This window comes from Acanthopagrus latus, chromosome 1 (genome assembly GCF_904848185.1).
Source record: "Acanthopagrus latus isolate v.2019 chromosome 1, fAcaLat1.1, whole genome shotgun sequence".
In the NCBI taxonomy this organism is placed as follows: Eukaryota; Metazoa; Chordata; class Actinopteri; order Spariformes; family Sparidae; genus Acanthopagrus; species Acanthopagrus latus.
The window spans coordinates 15,516,124-15,535,980 of record NC_051039.1 but is presented as its reverse complement, the minus strand read 5'-3'; the positions used below and the strand labels follow the sequence as shown (position 1 = coordinate 15,535,980).

The following is a 19,857-nucleotide window of genomic DNA, read 5'->3' as shown; positions in this document are numbered from 1 at the left end:
GGAAGTGTGGTGTAACTTATGAACAATGGAGGGTAATCTTGTGGTTTTGACACATTAATTTTTCAGTTGTCGCCCCACTGATATGTGCTGACTTACAGTTTTTGTCTATGAGGAGTATTTTTTATTTATTTTTTTTCAATTAAAGAGGAATTAAGATAAATCTCAGACAGGCTGGAAGTTATGTTTTGGTTAAAGACACCACGTGATCAACTTCACTGGAAAGTCCTGGATTTAAGGTGAGGTTTTGTGGACTTCAATGCATGTGGTGAGATTAATAAAAATTCCCTGTCCGGCAGCATGTGACGAACATAAGTTCAGAAACATGTGACCCACCGTCACCCCAAATTCAGTCTGTGATGGTGTTATCAGATTATTTTTACAATGGAAAATATAATGAAGAGAGAAATATAGAAATATAATGAAGGGTTTAGGGTGTGTGCATTTACCGCATTTCAGGCTTTCATGTTCATAACACTGGCAAGACAAATCGCAAATACTTTAATTCCTTTCATTTAATTCTGAATTGCAAGATTTCCTTTCGTAGAGCACAATCAATTTCACACACACACACACACACACACACACACACACACACACACACACACACAGAAAGAGGAACAGGCCCCGAACCTTCATGGGATCATGAGAGGATGTATGATGAAATTGTCTTTGACAGCATGATACATAGATATTTGGATATCTAAAACTTCCCCCTGATCTCACCAAAAACTTTCATAGTTGCAGTGGAGAAAAACCACTTCAATGTGGTAAATATGCACCCAGACTAAACTAAAGTGACCCGGCATCCTCTTGGTCATGGTGTATTATTCAAGGTAATAGCATGTTATTATGAATCCAAGAGGGTTGACGGTAAAGAGATGGCAAAGTTAGTTAGTAAGTAGTCCATTTTGGTACAGCCGGAATAACTCATCAAATAGCAGCTGTACTGCAGTTAAATTCAGGGATAAAGAAGATGAATCTCAATTTCCTTGTTGATCCCTTGAGATTCAGCCTAGTCTCCAGGATATTATGTTAGCAGTTGACGTCTCTGCAAACCACGGATAAATCCTAGGTTTACATTTGTACCCAACGTGGCATATCACTTCCAGATCTGTTTATGAGCCACCTTTCATATCAGAGTTAGTGGCGTCATTGCAAGGATGCCAAATGGCTGACCACAAGTCAAGTCAAGGACACTTGGGGACATTATCTGCCATTTTGTGGCGAACAAAAAATTACCATTTTTCACGAGAAGTCGGGCCAACTCTATCTGATCAACTTTTTTTTTTTTTAAGCCAAGCCATGATATTTTCTGAATCCTAATCAGGTAGTTTTTGTGAATAAACCTAACAGAGCATAGGCAAAGCACTGTCACAGGAGAGAAATAGAAAATTCTACCTAAAAAAACAAAAAGGTGCAAAGTAAATAAACTTATCTGTGATTTGGGGGAAATTGAATTAGTAAATATTTAATCCGGCCATTGAGTTGTGACAGTCCTTCTAGATGAGATGAGGAAACGATGATAAACTTTCAGCAAAAATTTCCACCTCAGCTGCACTTTCTGTTTAGCGCTAATTTTATGTAAGAAAGTGTTGGTTTTTTTTTTAAAGGTATAAATATCAGCTGCACCACTCCACCCACCTCTACACAAGTATGTTTATAGCCAAAAAATATCAGATAAGTGGAAAAAAACAAGAATTGTTGTATTTGGGTCTTCTCAATGTTATGTTGTTGCACATGTTGCCTTCCTTAGCATTGCTCTAACATAGCATTACATAGGTCCATTTAGGAATTTTATAGCATTCCATACCACAGCATACATACAAGACTATAGTGTTGTAGAGTACAATGCTGTACAGTAAAGGAGAGCTTGCTCTCTCTTGAAAATGGCATTCTGCCAGATAAAATTCACTATCACTGCTTTATCATAAAGCGTGGACTACAAAGCGAACACAGGCACATACTCACCAGACGCTGCACACCGATACCACCTGCAAAGAAGCTGGGAAAATCAGGAATGAATCATAGACTTATCATCACCCACTCGTTTGTTTTTTTCCTTTTACTTTGTGTCTCAGAGGTAAGCTGATACTTCAGGTACTACTGTGCTGCTTGAGCACGTGCATGTTCCATTGTAATAAAATAACAATTAGTTTCAGCTGGGCTAAAGTTGGACTGCTCTCAGAACTGGTGATATACAACAGACGGAAGTGAGAGCTGCCAGCAGGAGGATCTGGCCGCTCGCCTCTGGGGGGGTTTCAGGAAATGTCAGGGATTTTTTTGGATTTACTAAAAGCTGGAGGAGGGGGCGAAAATTGACTGCTTTGTAACCTTCACACAAAACCTTGAGTCTGAGGGTATCTGTCTGAGGGTGGGTGGCCCTGCTGGAGTTTAAATTCCATATGTTTGTAACAGCGTTCCTGTGACGTTGAGCGTCATGCCGGGACAAGCTCGCTGGCTTGTCATAGCATTCCCCTATGGAACCTGTAGTTGTAAAGTCTAGGGGATTGTTAAACCTCAATTTGAGATTTACACAGCACATCTTTACATTAAAATCAAGTCACAAACTGTCTTATTTGGGTTCTTTGTCAGGGTTATACCCAAAACATATCTTTCTTTTTCTGCACACTTCTGTTTAAGGGGGAAGCAAAGAGGTGAATTTACTCAGAGATGTTGGAAGGATTCTGGAAAGTATCTAAACAGAGTGTTTCAAAATGCCTAAATACACTAGGATGGAGACAGCTAAGATAAATACAATTCGCTGGTTTGGCACAGATTCCAGATAAACTGCTAAGCGACCTCCACTGCAGCAATGTACGTAAATACAGGTTTAATCGATCCCACATGCCTTCCTGTATCAAAGGAAAATTAATTTCCCAGATATTTCAAGTCATTTTAAAAAGAACAAACATCTCAATTCCAAAATCAATCATGCAAAGACAAAAGTAAGCATGTAGAAAAGTATTCTGGTTTCTTTAGTATTGTTCTGTTTATTAGTGATTATTGCTCAAATAAATCAAAATAACCACTAAATGAGAATTGCAGCAAACCCACCACTTTGGGCCAAGCACTTCTGTTATCTTCAAAAGTGTTGATGTGAAAACTTCCTTTGAATCAGCGAAGGAGGAGAAATGAAAACAAGGGGAAAAAAAGTAGCCTTGCATCATAGTTTTCGACTGCGGAGGGAAGAGCTAAACTTTATAAGAATGTCTGCAGTCTACTGACTAACACCAGTCTCAGAAATCCCTGCAGATTGCTTCTCTGACTTCAGCTCCAGAGCAGAAATGTCTGTTATCACTATCGTGGCTCTCCTGGTTTTCCTGACTATTCCAGAGGGTGAGTCTAATCATAAATGTGCATTTTGTTTCTTGCTCTTTGTTGCAGCGTGTTCTCTGCAGACACTTTGTGACCTGCAATCAGCGGTGCGCTTAACCGGATATCCTTCTCCGACCCTCACCACCTCAGGTATCAGCCTGGGGGATCAAGGAGTTGTTCTGCGATGCCAGTGCATCACAAAGGAGAGAAAGCCCATTGGACGTCACATAGGACAGGTGGAGGTGAACCCTGTCAGCTCTCACTGCAACGCAATCGAGATTATGTAAGTTTCTAGGCTCAAAGTTCAACAGTTGTTCTGGTAATTTTAGCCTCTCAAAACATAAGAAAGAAGCCGGAAGTGGTTGGCTGTGTCTCAGCAGGTCAGGAGTAATAAAATAACGTCTTATTGCTGTGTTTGATGTTTCTGACCTGTCTTTGATGCAGAGCCACTCTTAAAAAGAACGGGCAAAAGATTTGTCTTGACCCTGATGCCCCCTGGGTCAAAAAAGTGCTTGCGAGGAGACAGGTTGAGTAAGTCCACCTTCACTATATTTTTATGAACGTGTGAATGCATTGGCACTGTTTGAACAATAAGATTTTTAAATTCTCATGGTCGGGGTTAATTGCTTTAGTGTTGACTGCTAGGCACCCTTTCTTTTTTATGGCAGTAGTATAAACATTTGTTCATTATGTTTACAGGAAAAGACGAGGAAGTTTACAGAAGGGAATTTAAGTTTATCTAAAACCTTTACTCTGCCAGAAACCTGACTAACTATGAGTCATTAACTGGCTGAGTAGGGCGAGCTTGTTGTTGAAAACCAGAAGCGGCGTCCTCCTTCCCGACAACAATGGAGCCAAAGTCTTAATCATAAATTTCCAAACTGGAAAAACAACAAATGTGAATTTACAGTTAAAAATGTTTACACCCAATTTCAAGCCACATAATTGAATTTAAAACTTTTTCATTACAAAAATTCATATTTTTGATTCATTTCATTGTGACTGCCTGCTCTATACATTATAATATATGTACATTTTTTTCTCTGTAGGCAGGCACCTTGAAGAACGGAGCTTCACAGATTTGACCCAGATGTAAAGAAGGAGTTATTAGGTTCGGTTCAAAGTGGAAACATGTACTGCACTGAGGGAGAACCAAGAGTTGGTTTTGCTTCATGAGAAAGAACTTTGTTTCAGCTGTGATAAAGTCATTTATACTTTGACGCAAAGCTATACTGTGCACTATATGTTGAACATCATATGTCTGCTTACTTCAGAGGAGATATTGTTGTATGCAATTAATATATTTGCATTTGAAATGTGCAGCAAGAATTATGTAAAGAACTGTAATAAAAAAAAATAGGCTACCTGTGCAATAAAATAATAAAAGTCATGTCATGTGTACGCCTGCTTCTTCAAAAACTTACATGCACATTTTCATCTAAAATATTTAGACAATGATTGTGAATAAATTGTGTCATTACAAAGCAGAAGTCAGCTAGAATCTCTCTTAGTCCAGATGTTTAGTATGATTTTGTTGTAATTTCTCGTTAGTGAGACATGTTTATGGAAGGTAAAAGAACATAATTCAGGGCTTAAATCGCAACCAACAGAGAATGTCTGATTTGATATTTTCTAATTTTTTATTGCACTCTACCTTAATTTCAACCGGAGGTCAGAAATCATCTCTGATTTTGTCTCTTGACATAATATACAAAATAGCTCACCAAAGGCTGTTTTTAAAAAAAAAATGCCTGGAAGAGACATATAAACACTGTGTGACTGTCCACTCTTATCAGTCTTCAGGGAGGCCTTTTTACTGTTTGATGGTGGAGAAAAACACAGTGGCATGTCCTGAAAAACACAAAGTGGAAAACAACATTTCAGACATTGTTTTCTTAGTTGGGTCGTGGCCGACAGTGTACCCACAGGGTTTGATTAGATTGTCAGTGGAAGAACATTGCCACCTCTTGGACAAAGGTGCACACCATTTATCGAGACGGTAAAGTGTAACTCCCTCATTGGGAGCTGACGTTACGGACAATGTTTGATCTCAGTACAACATTACACCAACATTAAACAGTCTTTCACTGCATAATTTCTAGGGGAAACATTTGTCTGCTGTACATCTGTTTCTAATCACCAAAAGTGATTAAGACCAGAGCCAACAACAACATGATATTGCTGTTCCTGGCCAAGCTATTAGCAGTGCAATCTCAAAATACATCGTATTAGTGCTGTTGCTCCTGGCAAGGACTATTCAGTTCATACAGAGGTCTGCTTTAGCTTTGTTTGTGAATGTTATATGCATTGTTTACTAGAGCTTCAGAAAAAACAAGTCTCTGTGTTTCTCTGAATTTCCTTGGGGGCAAAGATAATTGATTTAAGCAATTACTGTAAGGAACAGAAATAAGCAGTGACATGGTTAAATTAATCATACTGTAGAATAGTTTGATGAAAGGGGAATTAAGAGGGCCTTTAGATGTTATCTGGTGTTGAGAGGTGAAGAGATAAAATAGTTTTGACAGTCAAGAGGGAAAGTACTTGATGAAATAACACATTACAACATCAGCCAGTTCTTAATCCAACGTCTGCTTCTTTCTTCAGCCACTCCCATCTCTTACCTGCCGTAACCCCAGTGTTCCCGCCATTCACCACCACGAAATTCACACGTTCACCTGTAAACTTATTCCTCATGATCAACTTAGTGGTATTTGAACCAGAACACCCCTTCCTTTCCCATCAGACTGTCTGGTGTTTTACCAGCGAAATTGCCAGCTATTTTCTCTGCCTCCAAGTTTTGACCTGTTATAAACCACAGCCTGATTTTTTTGGACTTTTGCCCAGCCAGTTATGTTCCTTTTGGATATGTTGGCCTGTCTGCTTCTGACTCTTGCCAGCATGTGACATCAAGTACACTTGAACTTTTATCTTACCGCTCCGTCTATGAGTTTAACTCATTTAATAAGCATTTAATAATAAAATCCCAGTCTGTTGTTGATAATCTAATGAAGTATATAATTGTCATTTTGTGCTGAGGGGAAGTTGAATTAAGAGTTTAGCTATTGACCCACTTATTTAAAATAAAATAATTCATCATTTAAAGCTTATATTTTTATTTTTTATTTTATAAATCTGCTTTTTGACAGTTCATGTCCGAACTGACAAGACCTGGAGGTGTAGTGCAGTTTATAGACAATAACTTTAACTTGATCAAATAAAATTATATCAGCTGAATATGATCATGAGATTTTATTAGAGACTGAAAAAATAACATAACATATCAAAGTCACTCATTGTGATGTCTCAGTGTCACACATCCCATCCAATGTCACATGTCAAAGGTTTGCACAATGTAAATGTTCTGTCTGTGACACCATTTTGTTGAGCTGTTTTTATCTTTTTTGTTTGGTTTGTGTAATCAGTGGTTTGTAACTTACAAATGAAATATAATATAACTTGCGTACAGTGTTGTAACATGTATTCAAAAGTCATACTTGGACAAAAGGGTTTCATGTTAAAGTATTACTATGCTTTAACAGAAAATCACTCATAGGAAAAGTATTTAAGTAAAAGTATTTAAGTCTTATTTTGTATATTTCAATAATATTTAATACTTCTTCCCTTTATTCTCAAAAAAAAAAAAAAAATTAGGCCAAGTGTGACCCTGACCCAGAAACCCAGTGGCTGTTACTGGCTGCACTGTAATCCTTTGTGGATCAATCTATGGCACAATAGTCTCCTTCAGGATGAATAAAGATTTGTCTTATTTCTGGCTTTAAATATAATTAAGTATCCAAAGTACAAATACAAGAACATGTACATATATTTCCATGGGTGGTGCATTAAGAGCAATTGTTGATCTGATATTCAGCATTTTGTTTATCTGAATCACTGTTTTTTTCTGTCTTTTTAATCAGATTGTCAATAAAGTAAATTAATGAAACAATGGATTAGTTTGGCTCTGATGAAGCAAGTCATCTTCATAGTTACTAAACTCATCAAATAAATGTAATGGAGTAAGAAGTACAATATTTAACTCCAGAATGTATTGGAGTGGAAACAGAAAGTAGGAGAAAATGAAAATACTCAAGACAGGGTGAGTCAAGTGGTCTGGCATTGCGCTAATATAAGATTGTTGGACTCATGTTGGACTCAAAGTTAAAAAACAAATGACCAAAATCAATAAACCAGAGAAATCACCTTTTTCATTTTACTCCCCCTCCCAAAAAAAAAATCTAGTGCCTAAATTACCCACAATGCAATTTAGCCATTGAGTGACATCACTGGAGACAGTTTCAGATTAACAGCTTCCTCTGGAGCCACAAAATATTTTATACTACTTTTTTTACCTCACATATGCAATAGTACTCTCCGACACCTGTAAACACACTCAAATGTGTAAAATTGGTTAACCTATAAGTACAGAAGTCGAGTAAATTGTCTTTTAACATATATTTTACAGATGTGTGGGTGAAATTTGAAACAAAGAAATAACCCCTAAATTCGAAAGAAACTTCGTATCTGTTAGATGTGTTCTTTAAATATATAAAGATGAATTGTTTTGATGCAAGAATGAGGAGAATTTGTCCCAAAACTGTTTGAGTATTGTTAAAAAACCACTACAGTGACACCTTAACGTTACCTGAAGGCAGATGTTGGACTGACGCCACCCACTTGTCTGCAGCATCGTGTTTAACCACACAGGTTAGTATTACAGGGGATTTAACCGGTTAACAACTATGTCGACTGCGGTCTACCTCCTCAAGGTTAACGCCCACTGATGGGAAGCGGAAGACGGAGTAACTCTCCGCTGGTTTCGTGGTCTCTTGCCGTAAACTGGAAGCAATTGAACTCCATTTCGATGGCACATCTGCAGTCATCGTGGACTGCGGTGAACGCTTCAGGCACCGAGGAGAAAGTCGCCGCCGCCGCAGTCATGTAACGCCGTGACAGACAGCCGAAGAGACGTGTTGATTCACATGTAACTATGGCACACTGATAAGAGGTGAGGCTGTTTTGTTTTTTCTTTTCTTATTTGTGACGGAGGCGATGCGCTCCCGGTGATGTTGAAGCTAACGTGCGGGTACGTAGCGCTAAGTTACCTCGCTAGCTAACCGCCATTAGTCGCGGCAAAGTTTTAACCAATGTAGATGTTAGTGAAGCAGTTGTAAACACGACGGTGTTACAGCGTTCACGGCGTCATCTTTGTTGTTGTTGTTGTTGTTGTGTAACGGTCGGCGCTAGCGGCTTCTTCTTGCCTTAACTGCGCCTGCGTGTGTGCGTGTGACCCGCTGTCTCCAGGTGCTCCCCGCCGGTGTCTCTGCTGCTGCTGCCGCTGCTGCCATGGAGGTGGGCAGCCTCCCCGTGGAGCTGTGGAGAGTTATCCTGGCCTACCTTCCTCTCCGTGACCTGGGCCGCTGCTGCCAGGTGTGTCGTGCCTGGAGGGAGCTCATCCTCTCTCTGGACAACACCCGCTGGAGGCAGCTCTGCCTCGGCTGCCCTGAGTGCAGGCACCCCAACTGGCCCAGTCAGCCACATCTGGAGCCCCCATCCTGGAGAGAGGCCCTGAAGCAGCACGCCCTGGCCACCCGCACCTGGACTCAAAATGGACCAGAGCTCCAGTCCTCCGCCTGCCTCCTCTTCTTCCGTCGCAGGAAAGACCGCAGGGTTTGGCATGTGGGGCCAGGGTGTGAGTTCGAGACCCTTCGCGGGGCCCTCGGGGTGGTGGGGCCGTATGACCGTGTGGTCCTCCATCCAGGGGTGTATGAGGAGCAGGCTGAGGTGGCGCTGAAGGTGCCCGTGGAGCTGGTTGGGCTGGGGCGACTTGGTGAGGTGGCCCTCTTGGTGTGTATGGAGCAGCAGTGCCCCACTGCCAGGCTGTGTAATCTGGTTTTCATGCCACCCTGGTTCTCCACTGTGGTCTACAAGGTAAAGAGCAGCATGTTGTGATTGTTTCTTTCTCACAGCAGCGTCATATCAGCCTTGTCTGCATCCTTCTAAAGTCAGGTGTGATTTAGAGCTGCAATGATAAGACAAAATGAAATGATCAAGCAGCTGTTTTTATAATTGATCAATCGTTAAAGTAATTTTCATACAGAAATTGAAGAAAATGCTAATGTCAGCCTCTCAAATATGGAGATTTCCTGCTTTCTCTTTTTTTTTTATATATCATATTAACCTGAATATCTTTTGGTTTTGGACTGACAAAAATCTCACTTTTGACTTTGACATTGAGGCTGACCTGTCCTACCATCCAAGTTGGGAAAACCCATAGGAATGAGCCTCAAAAATCAACTTTTTTTACAAATAGGTCCTTTTTAATGACATCAATTTGGACAGTGATGGACATTTTTCATTATTTCCTAACTTTTTAGAGACCAAATTGTTCATTGATAAATCTAGATAGTAATCAACTGAATAATCATAAAACAAAATAATCCGTAGTTGCAGCCCTAGTGTATTTCTCCTTGTTTCATTCTTGCTGAGTCTGTCTGACTCCCAACCTTTCTCTCCTTGTTTTGCTCTAGACGTCATGGGGTCATGTCCAGCTAGATAATTGCAACTTTGAGGGGGCTCAGTTGCAAGTCCGCGGCCCAGCAACCTGTCAGGCTCGCTTCTGCTCCTTCTCACAAGGCAGCTCAGCCCACTTACTGGGTGTCGTCCTCAGTTTATTGGACAGCTGTGACTTCTCTGGGAGTGACACAGCATCTGTGACAGTTGAAGGCCCCCCTGTCTCAGAAAGGAACTGGGCTTGCAAACACTTGGCTGCCTTGGCCAGGACGTTCCCGTCATGTGGCGCATCTGGGAATAACCGCAGCCCCCCCACAGGCCATGTGGCAGGTTCCACTGGTGGGCATCAACCTCCAGGTGCCAATGTTAAAAAGGAGCATGTGAACATAGAGGACTGGCAGAGGAGGACTGGGGTAGATGCAGTGTGTCAGGGCACAGTGATTGAAGACTGCTGGAGTGACCACAGCGAGGGAGAGGAGGAAGATGGAGGAGGAATTAACACCATAAACCCATGTACGTTGGATTACAAAATCCCATGTGACCATCACGGCCTGTCCCATTTGCTCAAGCCCCAGCCAGATGGCTCTCTACCACCGGCCTCCTCCCCGGATCCCCCATCTGTAACCCCCGAACCCCTCACATTTCAACAGGAACTAGACCGGGACCCTGAGGCTCAGATGTTGGCAGCATCCACCCATGGCTGTATCCTCAGACGCTGCCTCTTCAGGGAAGGGAAGGGAGGCGTGCATTTGTCTAATTATGGACAAGCTCGGCTGGAAGGCAATGTTTTCCGTGGGCTGAATTATGCTGTCCGCTGTATCCAGAACTCCACAGTAAATAAGATCATGATAACATTTTCCAGACTATTGGCGCGAAGCTTGAATGTATCTTAGCACATTTAAATGCAATAAGTTCAATGGCTTTGCTGTCAAGTTAAGTGTCTCAGATCATGAGTAATTAAGCAGTCGTTTCCTATTCAAAGTGCTACTTGATCTCCCTCTCCTTCTCCTCTAACCTCCTTAAGATAGTGATGCTGAGAAACGAAGTGTGTGAGTGCCGGGCATCGGGTGTGTTCCTGCGCCTCTCTGCTCAGGGCCTCATTGCAGAAAACGACATCCACTCGAATGGGGAGGCAGGGCTGGACATCCGAAAAGGGGCTAACCCCATCATTGTGGTGATTGCTGTTCCCTTTTCTATGAAGTTTTGACAGAAAGAAGCAATACATGTTTTACAAAATATTTTTTTTTAAAAGCTACACCTAATAGCTTTACACAGAGCTTTCAATGGCATCTCAGTCAGTTACAGAGAGATCCAGATGGTACATTGCACCCTTGCACCTAGCTTATCAATTCTGAGATGTTGAGTGAGTAGAAACTTAATTTGTCCCATTGACGTGCGTGTTAATTTACACATAGAGCTGGGATGTGCGATCCAATTACAAGTGGTCACTCGAGACGTATGTGAATGCCAGGTGTGAACTGAGGGACTCTCAGAGCTGTCCACTTGTGGTCGAATCACGCAGGGCAGATGGTAATACCTGGTCTGAATTCCCTCAGTTTTGTGCCAAGTGCTGTCCATGATAGAAACGGATGCTGAGTGTGAACATGTATAAAAGGCTTTAAAAGTGATCATGTAGAAGCTCACATTTGATGAAACTTGGAACAGCAGTTGGTACATTTCCAAATGTAACTCTTTTTAGTTTGCCTTCTCTACTCCATTTTTACTCTTTGTCTGTCATTCCACAGTGTAACAAAATACACAGCGGTTTACGTTCAGGGGTTGTTGTCCTTGGCAATGGAAAAGGGTCAATTCGGAGCAACCAGATCTATAACAACAAGGAAGCAGGCGTGTATATACTCTTCAGCGGCAATCCTGTGGTCAGGTAGGTGGGAATCCACACACATATAAATTGCCTAAGAATGTGTAGTCCTCGCTTCTCTGCTTTCATTCATTGTGTTCACACATAATGCACTGTAGAGGATTTATTCCAGTGAGGAAGAAAAAGCATAGCTTTTTGTTTTTTAATGCACCAAAATTAAGACAATAATGTTGAGCGCTCTGTTTAAAACCACCAGTACAATAGACAATCACAGCACACAGTCTGACTCAGCATAGAAAACACAGATGTTTCCTAATAAGTCAGGACAATGAGCCAGCATCGGAAATACCAGTACCCTGAAACCAAAGCAGCTCAATGGAATTCACCCTTGATTACTATTGTGATTTATACCTGTGGCAGGACACAGTCTACCTTTACAGTCTCTTCTTCTTAACATGCAAGTGTTCCTATGGCTCACCTCTGGTCTTTATTAGCGATGTCCAGTTTATTAATGGAGACACTGGCATTCAGTCCTAGAGTATATAAAAGTATGTTTGCACTGTTAATGTGATGTTCCACACAACAAGTTAAAACTTATCAACTTCAAATCAAAAATATGTGTTGGTGTATGGCTTGATAAGTTGTAGGGTGCAGTTTGTGACATACAGTATATAAGTAAGCCAAGCCCATTGTTTCTGTGTAGATGACTATATAAAGTGCTCATATTCTCTCCACTCTTTCTCTCTTAGTGGGAATCACATCTTCCAGGGCCAGGCAGCAGGGATAGCTATAAACGAGAATGGAAGAGGAATGATATCAGGTGTGTAAGTCATTCTGTCCCGGCTCATTTTCCACATATCACATCATGTCACTTATTTGTAGTCATGAACCCTGATTTTCTTTGACATATACAGTAAATGTATTTTAATTCCAGAGAATGTGATCAGAGAGAACCAGTGGGGAGGTGTGGACATCCGCAGAGGAGGTGACCCCATCTTGAGGAACAACTACATCTGTTATGGCTACTCAGATGGTGTTGTGGTAGGAGAGAGAGGCCGTGGACTTATTGAGGGAAACCATGTCTACTGTATGTAATTCCAAGGCAGTGGAATACATTTATCATATAACAGCACATCTATCTCAAGCTCTTGTCTTTTCCAAACACTGATGTTCGATGTCTCCTCTTTCTCATGTTTCTTAAGGTAACAAAGGCTGTGGTGTGTGGGTTATGTCCTCCAGCCTCCCGCAGCTCCTGGGAAACTACATCACCCATAACTGCATGTACGGGCTGGCCGTGTTCTGTAGAAAGGATCCAGGGAACATCGAGGCCAGGGAGGGGAACTGGCCAGGGCAGGACGGTGTTGGTGGAGATGGAGGCAGCGGGGAAAGAAGGGGGGTAGATGGAGAGGGGCGAGAAGGGCAGGAGAACTTGAATGAAGAGGGGGAGCTATTTGCGTGGGAGAGTGATCTGGACAGTGAGGATGAGCGCCACTCTGCCCGTCGCTCAATCAGTGTGGCCCTGGTGGAGAGCAACTGCATGAACTACAACGGAGGTAAAAAATAGACCTAGCGGTTGTGTCGACTTAAGTGACTCACTTCATGCGTCTGACGTCCTCTCCATCTTTACCTCTCCCTTTTCTGCAGCAGTTGGTCTGTACGTGAAGAGCAGTGAGCCCCTGAATGTTTTCTCTAACCTTGTGAACAGTAACCGTGGCACCGGCATTACTGTGCTGCAGAGCAGTCAACTTACCCGGCTGGTTACAAACTGCATTGTGGACAATGGCCGAGGTGGTGTAACGGTGGAGAAAGACTGCAGAGTGGAGCTTCGTGGTAACGGCATTTATAAAAACGGTGGCCATGGCGTCAGTTTCGGGGGTAACGGGCAGATTGTGGAGAATGATGTGGTTGGAAACTGTGGATATGGGATCCAAGTCTCTGGTAGTGCTGACATCAAGGTGAGAAGGATTAGGGAATGAACACAGTGTGACTACTTTTACAGCGCTGTACATTACTCCTTAATGAGAAATCAACCCATCACTTCATCATTTTTCTAACTTTTATCTTTAGATACTGCGCAACCGCATCCAACCAGCGCAGGGCTGTGGCATCGCTGTGCTTGGGCCAGTAAAAGGCGTTGTCCATGACAATCTCTTGTTCCAGGGCCACCCTGGAAACAAAAAATCACTACTGCATATGGATCCTGGCAATGAGAGCTGTGCGTTGCGCAACAACAGTGTTCTAAGGCATAATAACAGGTAACTAGGCAACCAACAGAAAGTGCCACAGGTTCAGAGACCACCAGTGGCTTTACGGTTGTTACTCTTTCTCCCTTTCTTTCTGCAGTTCACACACTTGTAGCAACTGTAATCTATATATTCAGCTTTATGGAGCTTTATTTTAGTTTCTGATCCAACTGCACCTTTACTGTTTTGGTTCAATCTCATCGCTCCGTAGTGTTGTTTTCAGAAAAAAAGACTCTAAAACTTGCTATAAACCACATGCCCAGCACTAAATTACCTGGTAAACATAGTAGAGCATACTTCTCTCAACGGATCAAATCAATATCTGACAACCAAGTAGCCACAAACGCCTTTAAATGAAGTGCTGTATGTCTAGGTAAATGTTTGCTAGGTGGAATGTCACAGTTTGTGTCTGCTGCCCACATATTTCCCCCCCAAAAAACAGTTATTGCAGTTGCACTCTTAAATTTGTATGAATTTGTATTTACTCTCATTTTTAATCTCTTTGTACTTTGTAGCTGTACACCTGCTCCTCCCTGGGTTTTGGAAAACCCTCCACCTCGTCCATTGGCCAGCTCCCCTTCTGGCCTCTCCTCTTCCCAATATCCCTCCCGACTTGGGATCTCCATGACGACCAGGATCAGCGCCACTGTAGAAAGCGGTTGCCATAGTGGCAGTATGTTCTGCTCTATCCTGTGAATACTGCCGGGCACTTATGAATGAATGGTCAGCATATGTCATACACGTGGAGCACACTGACTTTAAATGATACTCTCCAGTTGTAGTAACTGTCCAAAGAGCGAGAGGCTGCTTTGAGTATAACCACTAATAGGGACGTCCACCTTACAGTGCGTTAATGTGTCACAATATTTTGTAAATCTGGAACCAGATTTTGTAAATGTTACAAATTTGTGTAAATGTCAAATAATGGAGTGCAGCTGAAGTACAACACACTCAAGTCAAACAACCATTCACAGACTGAAGCTTTAACTTACCGGTAATCTTTAAGATGCACATTGCATACATATGTACAGAACTGCTGTAGAAGTAGGTGGTTTCATCCGTTTGCTTCTGAGACTCACTGGTTAGGAGGTGCACATTTATAAATCCTAGCAGGAGCCAGAGGCTTCAGAGATGCCAGCTTCAAACATGTTACAAAGTAAAGCTGTGCCTTGTTTGACTTTTTTAATCAAATCAATGATTGTAGCTAGGAGGAGGAGTTGTCATAGTGTGAGAGGTGCATATGCAAAAAAAAACAAAAAAGGCCAAACTTAAGCTTCTGCCTGTTGCACGGAGCTGCTTTGTTTCCTGGTGAGTCTGTGTTTTTTGTCCTTCGTGTTTCATGTTGTTTTTGGAGAAATTCAGTGAGGGAGGACAAGTTGTCATTCGAGACACCATCAGTCTGCTGCACAGTGACACACGATGCACAGACTCACCTGGTAATTGCCAGTTTAAAAGTAATATTATGTTCAGTGTGCAATATGTACCGACTACAAACGTGCTTATACATTCTGACTGTCTGAGCTAGATGTTTTCTCTCATCTAGAATTTGTTTACAGCTCATTACTCCGCTTTTTCGTATCTTTCATAGTAAGCGTTAAGGAACAAAGTCATGTACAACTCAAAGTTCACCATTTTATTTGTCTACAAAATGCATTAATAAAGTCCTCGTGTGCGTGTGGCATTTTCAGTTTTCTCTGTATCCCCTTCTCGTCTCTTCCTATCTTGACCTTTAGTGCATTTTCTTGCGTTTCCGTCTCTCCATGAACTGGTCATACTTGACCAATGGCAGTACAAGAGAAGCCTGACTGTGGTCGTCTCGCAGTCCGGCCTCATCAGACTTCACCCGGGCTGGTCTAATCAGGGTCAGTCCCATTGATTTCGCAACTTCAATTATCCTATAGGAAGACACAAAAACAGGCAGTTGTTCTTGTGCAACTCTTGACAGGGTTTCATGTGGTTTGATAATTACATGTACAACAAGAGTGTGTACATTTCACAATTGAATCAACCCCCCCACCACCACCTACTTGGCCTCAGTGATGCCCAGGTCACGGTGCAGTAATGTGAGGTCAGCAGTCATGTGACCCAAATGCAACAGCAGGGCCAGCGAGTATGCTGCTAGCTTTGCACGCATTGATGAAGACACCATGTTCTGGATCCTAAGAGGGAAAGGAGAGGTGAACAAATTTGCGTGCAAGAATTAGAGGAAATGTATTTGCTACAAATATCAGTGTGACTACAAATTATATACGATAATTTTAACAATTTTTCCTTTTACAGCCACGATACAATAACAAATGGGGATAGAATCCTCTTTTAAGTGACATTCTAGTGACATAAAAGGTTTTAAACAATGTCCCTAAAGACAATAACTAGATGACAGAAGTGCACAACTTTGATCACTATCATACCTGCCATTGTTGAAAGTCTCCACAGTGAATGTTTTCATCAGTTTATTCAGAATGATGCGAGGACAGCCTTCCTCCTGTCCAACTGTCAATGTAAACGTCACTTGTAATTAGTCGGCGCTCTTCAGACATGCAGGAGGACACTTCTGAGCGACACGTTTAAGATGAAACGCAGACAAACATTACTCACACTTGCGGCTGATGCTTTTCTGCCGTGCCAGGTTGAGGAGCAGAGAAAGATAAAAGGCACCGCGTGATGTTTTGTCTCTGGTGTCACTTGCAGTTGGCATGCTCTCCAGGAGCTTCACAACACACAAGCGCCTAAAAAAAAAAAACAATGTAGAAACTGAATTAGAAGGCAACGAAACAAAATGTAGCTTAATAAAATGTCTTAGCAAAGTGAGGCCCTTTTACCCTCCATCATCTCTCATCTTCTGCAGCTCCTCTGAGGTGAGAGCTGCCATCTTTGAACCAGCCTGTTCCAGCGCCCCAAACTCTACAGGACTCAGGACTGTGGACATCGATTAAGGACCGAGACCTAACAACCCGAGCTGCAGCTTTCAATCATCTGTTACACCATCTACTGTTGTTGCACTGACATACACATAACAATATGTAGGATACGATCGTCAAACGCGTAGACGTTCTCAGGTTTGTCAGCGTCTGCAGTGCAGGGAGGCAGGTGGAGAGCCAGCTCTGCCTGGGACTCTGTCTCTGCCACTTCCTGTTGTAGAGCTGAGGGGAGAGAGAGGAAGAACAAATGAGGAAATCACAATTGTGGCACAAGAGTAGAAGAAGACCACGAAAGGAGAGTAAGACAACCCACTTCCGCAACTTAGACAGTTTAGACGACGTTTACGTCCACACTAATACCCCACTGCTATTCCAATTCAGACACGTCACGTAAACAGCATTTTGTATTTGGAAATTCAGAAGGTCACATTTTTGGATTAATTCACGATAATGATATCATCTCATTATTCACTCGCACTGTGGGCAGAGTCCCTCATCTCTTCCGATGTATTTTTTACACAGTGGTAGCAGCCACAAACTGGGGTTGCTTTTAGCTGGCTATTTTGCTTTAAAAATGTATGAAACACCTGGATGTCAACAGGTTGCTGGACAGGGATATTTTGGAATGAGAGCAAATAACTGAATATTAAGTGCACGTAGACACAGTGAATGTAAACACGTGGCCTTACCTTCCAGTCCCTTCTGGTCAATCACCGTGTTGGCAGCCTTAGCCACCGCTTGCTGCAGCGTGTCACTCCCCACTTGATTGAGCCTGCGGGAGCTCAGAGCTCTCTTCTGTTTGTTGGTGCCAAACGCCTCAATCAAAGAGTCGACCTGAAGGAGGAGACGGATCATGACATCGAGACACCAACGCTGAGTTTATTCTCAAGTGAGCTCAGTCTTCTCTGGACAAACGATCTCACCTTGTCTCTGTAGGTCAGAGTAGTGTCCTGAGCTTTTGCGCTGTCTGTTGTCTCTCCTGATGACAGAAGACATCACAAGTGAATGAACCACCAGAAATAATCTCAAGCCAAACTCATTTTCATCTCAAAAGACGAGATGGTTGTTTTGGATGATTTACTCTAACGTGGGGTATGTAGACTCCTTTAAAGTGAGACTGCAATAAGTGCACGGTGGTGATTGTTGTTGTTTTTTGTTTTTTTTTTTACCTGGTATATGAGGTTGCATGTTGAAGAGCTGAGCACTGTGCACCTCCATCTGCATGGTCTGCTTGTTCAGCACTCCCACATAATATCTGAACACACACCAAACGTCACAGTTAGTCATTTGTCACAGCCACAGTGTCTCAAAACATACTGCGTTAACCTACTGGCAAAGGTTGTTGCATTTCAAGGACCCCGTTCCAAAATTGTTTCCAACATAGGACAGTCTGTCTGATTCAGCGACCTGGACAGAGGGAAACAAAGCGCAGTCATGAAAGTGCTTCAAGTGGAGCGACACACCCACATAACACACATGATAATGAGGACGGAAGCAGCCCTTCATCTCCCTCACCAATATCCGCCGGCTCTTTTTCCTGGGGTTTCTCTCATCTGTGTTCTTGTACATGGTGAAATCCAGTTTGTCTGCATTTTTGACGCGGCCGTTAGAAAACTGGACTGTGAGAGGGAGAAACGTGATCAAGAGAGTCGTCAACATCAAAGGGTGGAAAGTGTCTCAGTGCATTTAATGATGTATTGTGCTCGAGTATTTCCATTTTCTGCCAAATAGTCCTTAATCCTGAAGGGTTTTACAATTATTACATGCTTTTTAGGCCATGACATGATTTGATCAAATAGATTAAGATAAATAACTGCAAATATGATAACGTTACTGATGTCTAATTATAGGTTGAAATAAGACTAATGATGCCTTGACGAGCTATCATCAGTGTTTATAATGATAAAAGTATTCCTAAATTAGTTAACTGCAAAACTTATGTGACAATAATTCATTAATTCACTATTATAAAAGATAGTACATAAAGGATATGAGGTACATTATTGAGATCTAAGCCATTTTGCATAAATGCCGGATACAGTTTTGACTGCTGTGAGTATTTCTACATGTAAAGTACTTAAGTAAAAATACTTGAGTACTTCTTCCATCATTGTCAACGCCTGTGTTTTACACATGAACACACTTAGGTTTGTTTCAAGTTAGACATTAAGTTGAATGTATGAAACTATGCAATGAGGATTTGTATTTCTTAGTCTGCGTAACCACTGTCAAATGTAACTTCACACACACACACACACACAAATAAGGTGAAACTGCCTCAGACAGCCACACAACTCAACAACTAGCCCTGCTGCTAGCACCCACGTGTACGATACAAATGGCAGTTTAAAATAGAGAAGACAAGTACGACCCGACATTTACAGGCACGATTACGATTACAATACTCTTCTATAATATCCTGACGAGCAAAAAATGAAAGAAAGTCACCGATAACAGCTTTATCGGAGCCTCTCTCCTCTCCACAACACACCAACGAGCAGGAGGCAGCCATAGTTGTTGTCATGAGTTTCCTGGTGAAGCAAGAGAATTCTCTGCTGCGGACTTCCGAGTTCGTAAAGAATAAGAACGTCTATTCATTCCTTGAAATTAAATTAGTTTTTGCATTATGAATAGTGTCCTATAGGTGAATAAACTACTGGTGGTGCGGGCACTCCTGAGTTTGGATATTTCTCCAATCAGTTGTTTTGAAAAACGTGATGGTGAAATCCGTGTATGGCTCTGGATTCAACTGGGAACGTAATAAAAATGTCGGTTTACAGTATTTTCACACAAGCAGTGATACAGTGATAGGTTTTGAATCTGGTCACATATATTTCCTGAGTGTTTTAAATGCTATATATCCTGCCAGTGCCAGCTTGTAGACATTGGTACCCCGTTGTTGTTGAATAAACGATCATATATTGTACACAATTTGATTTTGATCTTAAACCAATTTGTAATTTTTTTGTTAGTCTGCCACAGTTTTGTTTTTGTTTTTTTTTTAAACATAACGCTTTTGGTGTTGATCATACATTTAGGCCTACATAAA

General features: G+C 41.9%; 3 protein-coding genes across 4 annotated transcripts; 2 read left to right on the top strand and 1 right to left on the bottom strand.

Annotated features, from left to right (window-relative positions):
* The first annotated feature begins 3,173 nt into the window (after positions 1-3,173).
* On the top strand, positions 3,174-4,705 carry LOC119022400 (interleukin-8-like). Its single transcript, XM_037103207.1, has 4 exons — positions 3,174-3,336; positions 3,466-3,598; positions 3,760-3,846; positions 4,365-4,705. Exons 1-4 carry the CDS (start codon positions 3,285-3,287, stop codon positions 4,375-4,377), a joined length of 285 nt encoding a protein of 94 aa, XP_036959102.1. The 5' UTR covers positions 3,174-3,284; the 3' UTR covers positions 4,378-4,705.
* A 3,370-nt stretch (positions 4,706-8,075) lies between these two features.
* On the top strand, positions 8,076-15,568 carry fbxo10 (F-box protein 10). Of its 2 annotated transcripts, none has more exons than XM_037094431.1 (11): positions 8,076-8,320; positions 8,617-9,243; positions 9,843-10,658; positions 10,850-10,999; positions 11,571-11,707; positions 12,394-12,464; positions 12,579-12,731; positions 12,847-13,197; positions 13,292-13,599; positions 13,712-13,899; positions 14,403-15,568. In XM_037094431.1, exons 2-11 carry the CDS (start codon positions 8,659-8,661, stop codon positions 14,581-14,583), a joined length of 2,940 nt encoding a protein of 979 aa, XP_036950326.1. In that variant the 5' UTR covers positions 8,076-8,320; positions 8,617-8,658; the 3' UTR covers positions 14,584-15,568. The 2 variants fall into 2 exon arrangements, with proteins under 2 accessions (XP_036950326.1, XP_036950318.1); XM_037094423.1 differs by having other exon boundaries at positions 8,087-8,320; positions 13,289-13,599.
* polr1e (RNA polymerase I subunit E) lies at positions 15,506-19,404 on the bottom strand. The gene is made up of 12 exons (XM_037094476.1): positions 19,257-19,404; positions 18,324-18,427; positions 18,139-18,215; positions 17,978-18,063; positions 17,732-17,787; positions 17,498-17,642; positions 16,920-17,030; positions 16,710-16,806; positions 16,486-16,616; positions 16,299-16,380; positions 15,915-16,046; positions 15,506-15,782 (listed from the first exon to the last, which is right to left on the bottom strand). Exons 1-12 carry the CDS (start codon positions 19,330-19,332, stop codon positions 15,617-15,619), a joined length of 1,263 nt encoding a protein of 420 aa, XP_036950371.1. The 5' UTR covers positions 19,333-19,404; the 3' UTR covers positions 15,506-15,616.
* Between the last annotated feature and the right edge of the window lie 453 nt (positions 19,405-19,857).

Coding starts and splice junctions, on each gene's coding strand:
- LOC119022400 (XM_037103207.1), top strand. CDS start 3,285: ATGTCTGTTATCACTATCGTGGCTCTCCTGGTTTTCCTGACTATTCCA. Junction 3,337..3,465: donor TTTCCTGACTATTCCAGAGG/GTGAGTCTAATC, acceptor TCACCACCTCAG/GTATCAGCCTGGGGGATCAA. Junction 3,599..3,759: donor TGCAACGCAATCGAGATTAT/GTAAGTTTCTAG, acceptor TCTTTGATGCAG/AGCCACTCTTAAAAAGAACG.
- fbxo10 (XM_037094423.1), top strand. CDS start 8,659: ATGGAGGTGGGCAGCCTCCCCGTGGAGCTGTGGAGAGTTATCCTGGCC. Junction 9,244..9,842: donor TCTCCACTGTGGTCTACAAG/GTAAAGAGCAGC, acceptor GTTTTGCTCTAG/ACGTCATGGGGTCATGTCCA. Junction 12,465..12,578: donor TGGAAGAGGAATGATATCAG/GTGTGTAAGTCA, acceptor TTTTAATTCCAG/AGAATGTGATCAGAGAGAAC.
- polr1e (XM_037094476.1), bottom strand. CDS start 19,332: ATGACAACAACTATGGCTGCCTCCTGCTCGTTGGTGTGTTGTGGAGAG. Junction 17,788..17,977: donor CATGCAACCTCATATACCAG/GTAAAAAAAAAA, acceptor TTCTGTCATCAG/GAGAGACAACAGACAGCGCA. Junction 16,617..16,709: donor AAGATGAGAGATGATGGAGG/GTAAAAGGGCCT, acceptor TTTTTTTTTTAG/GCGCTTGTGTGTTGTGAAGC.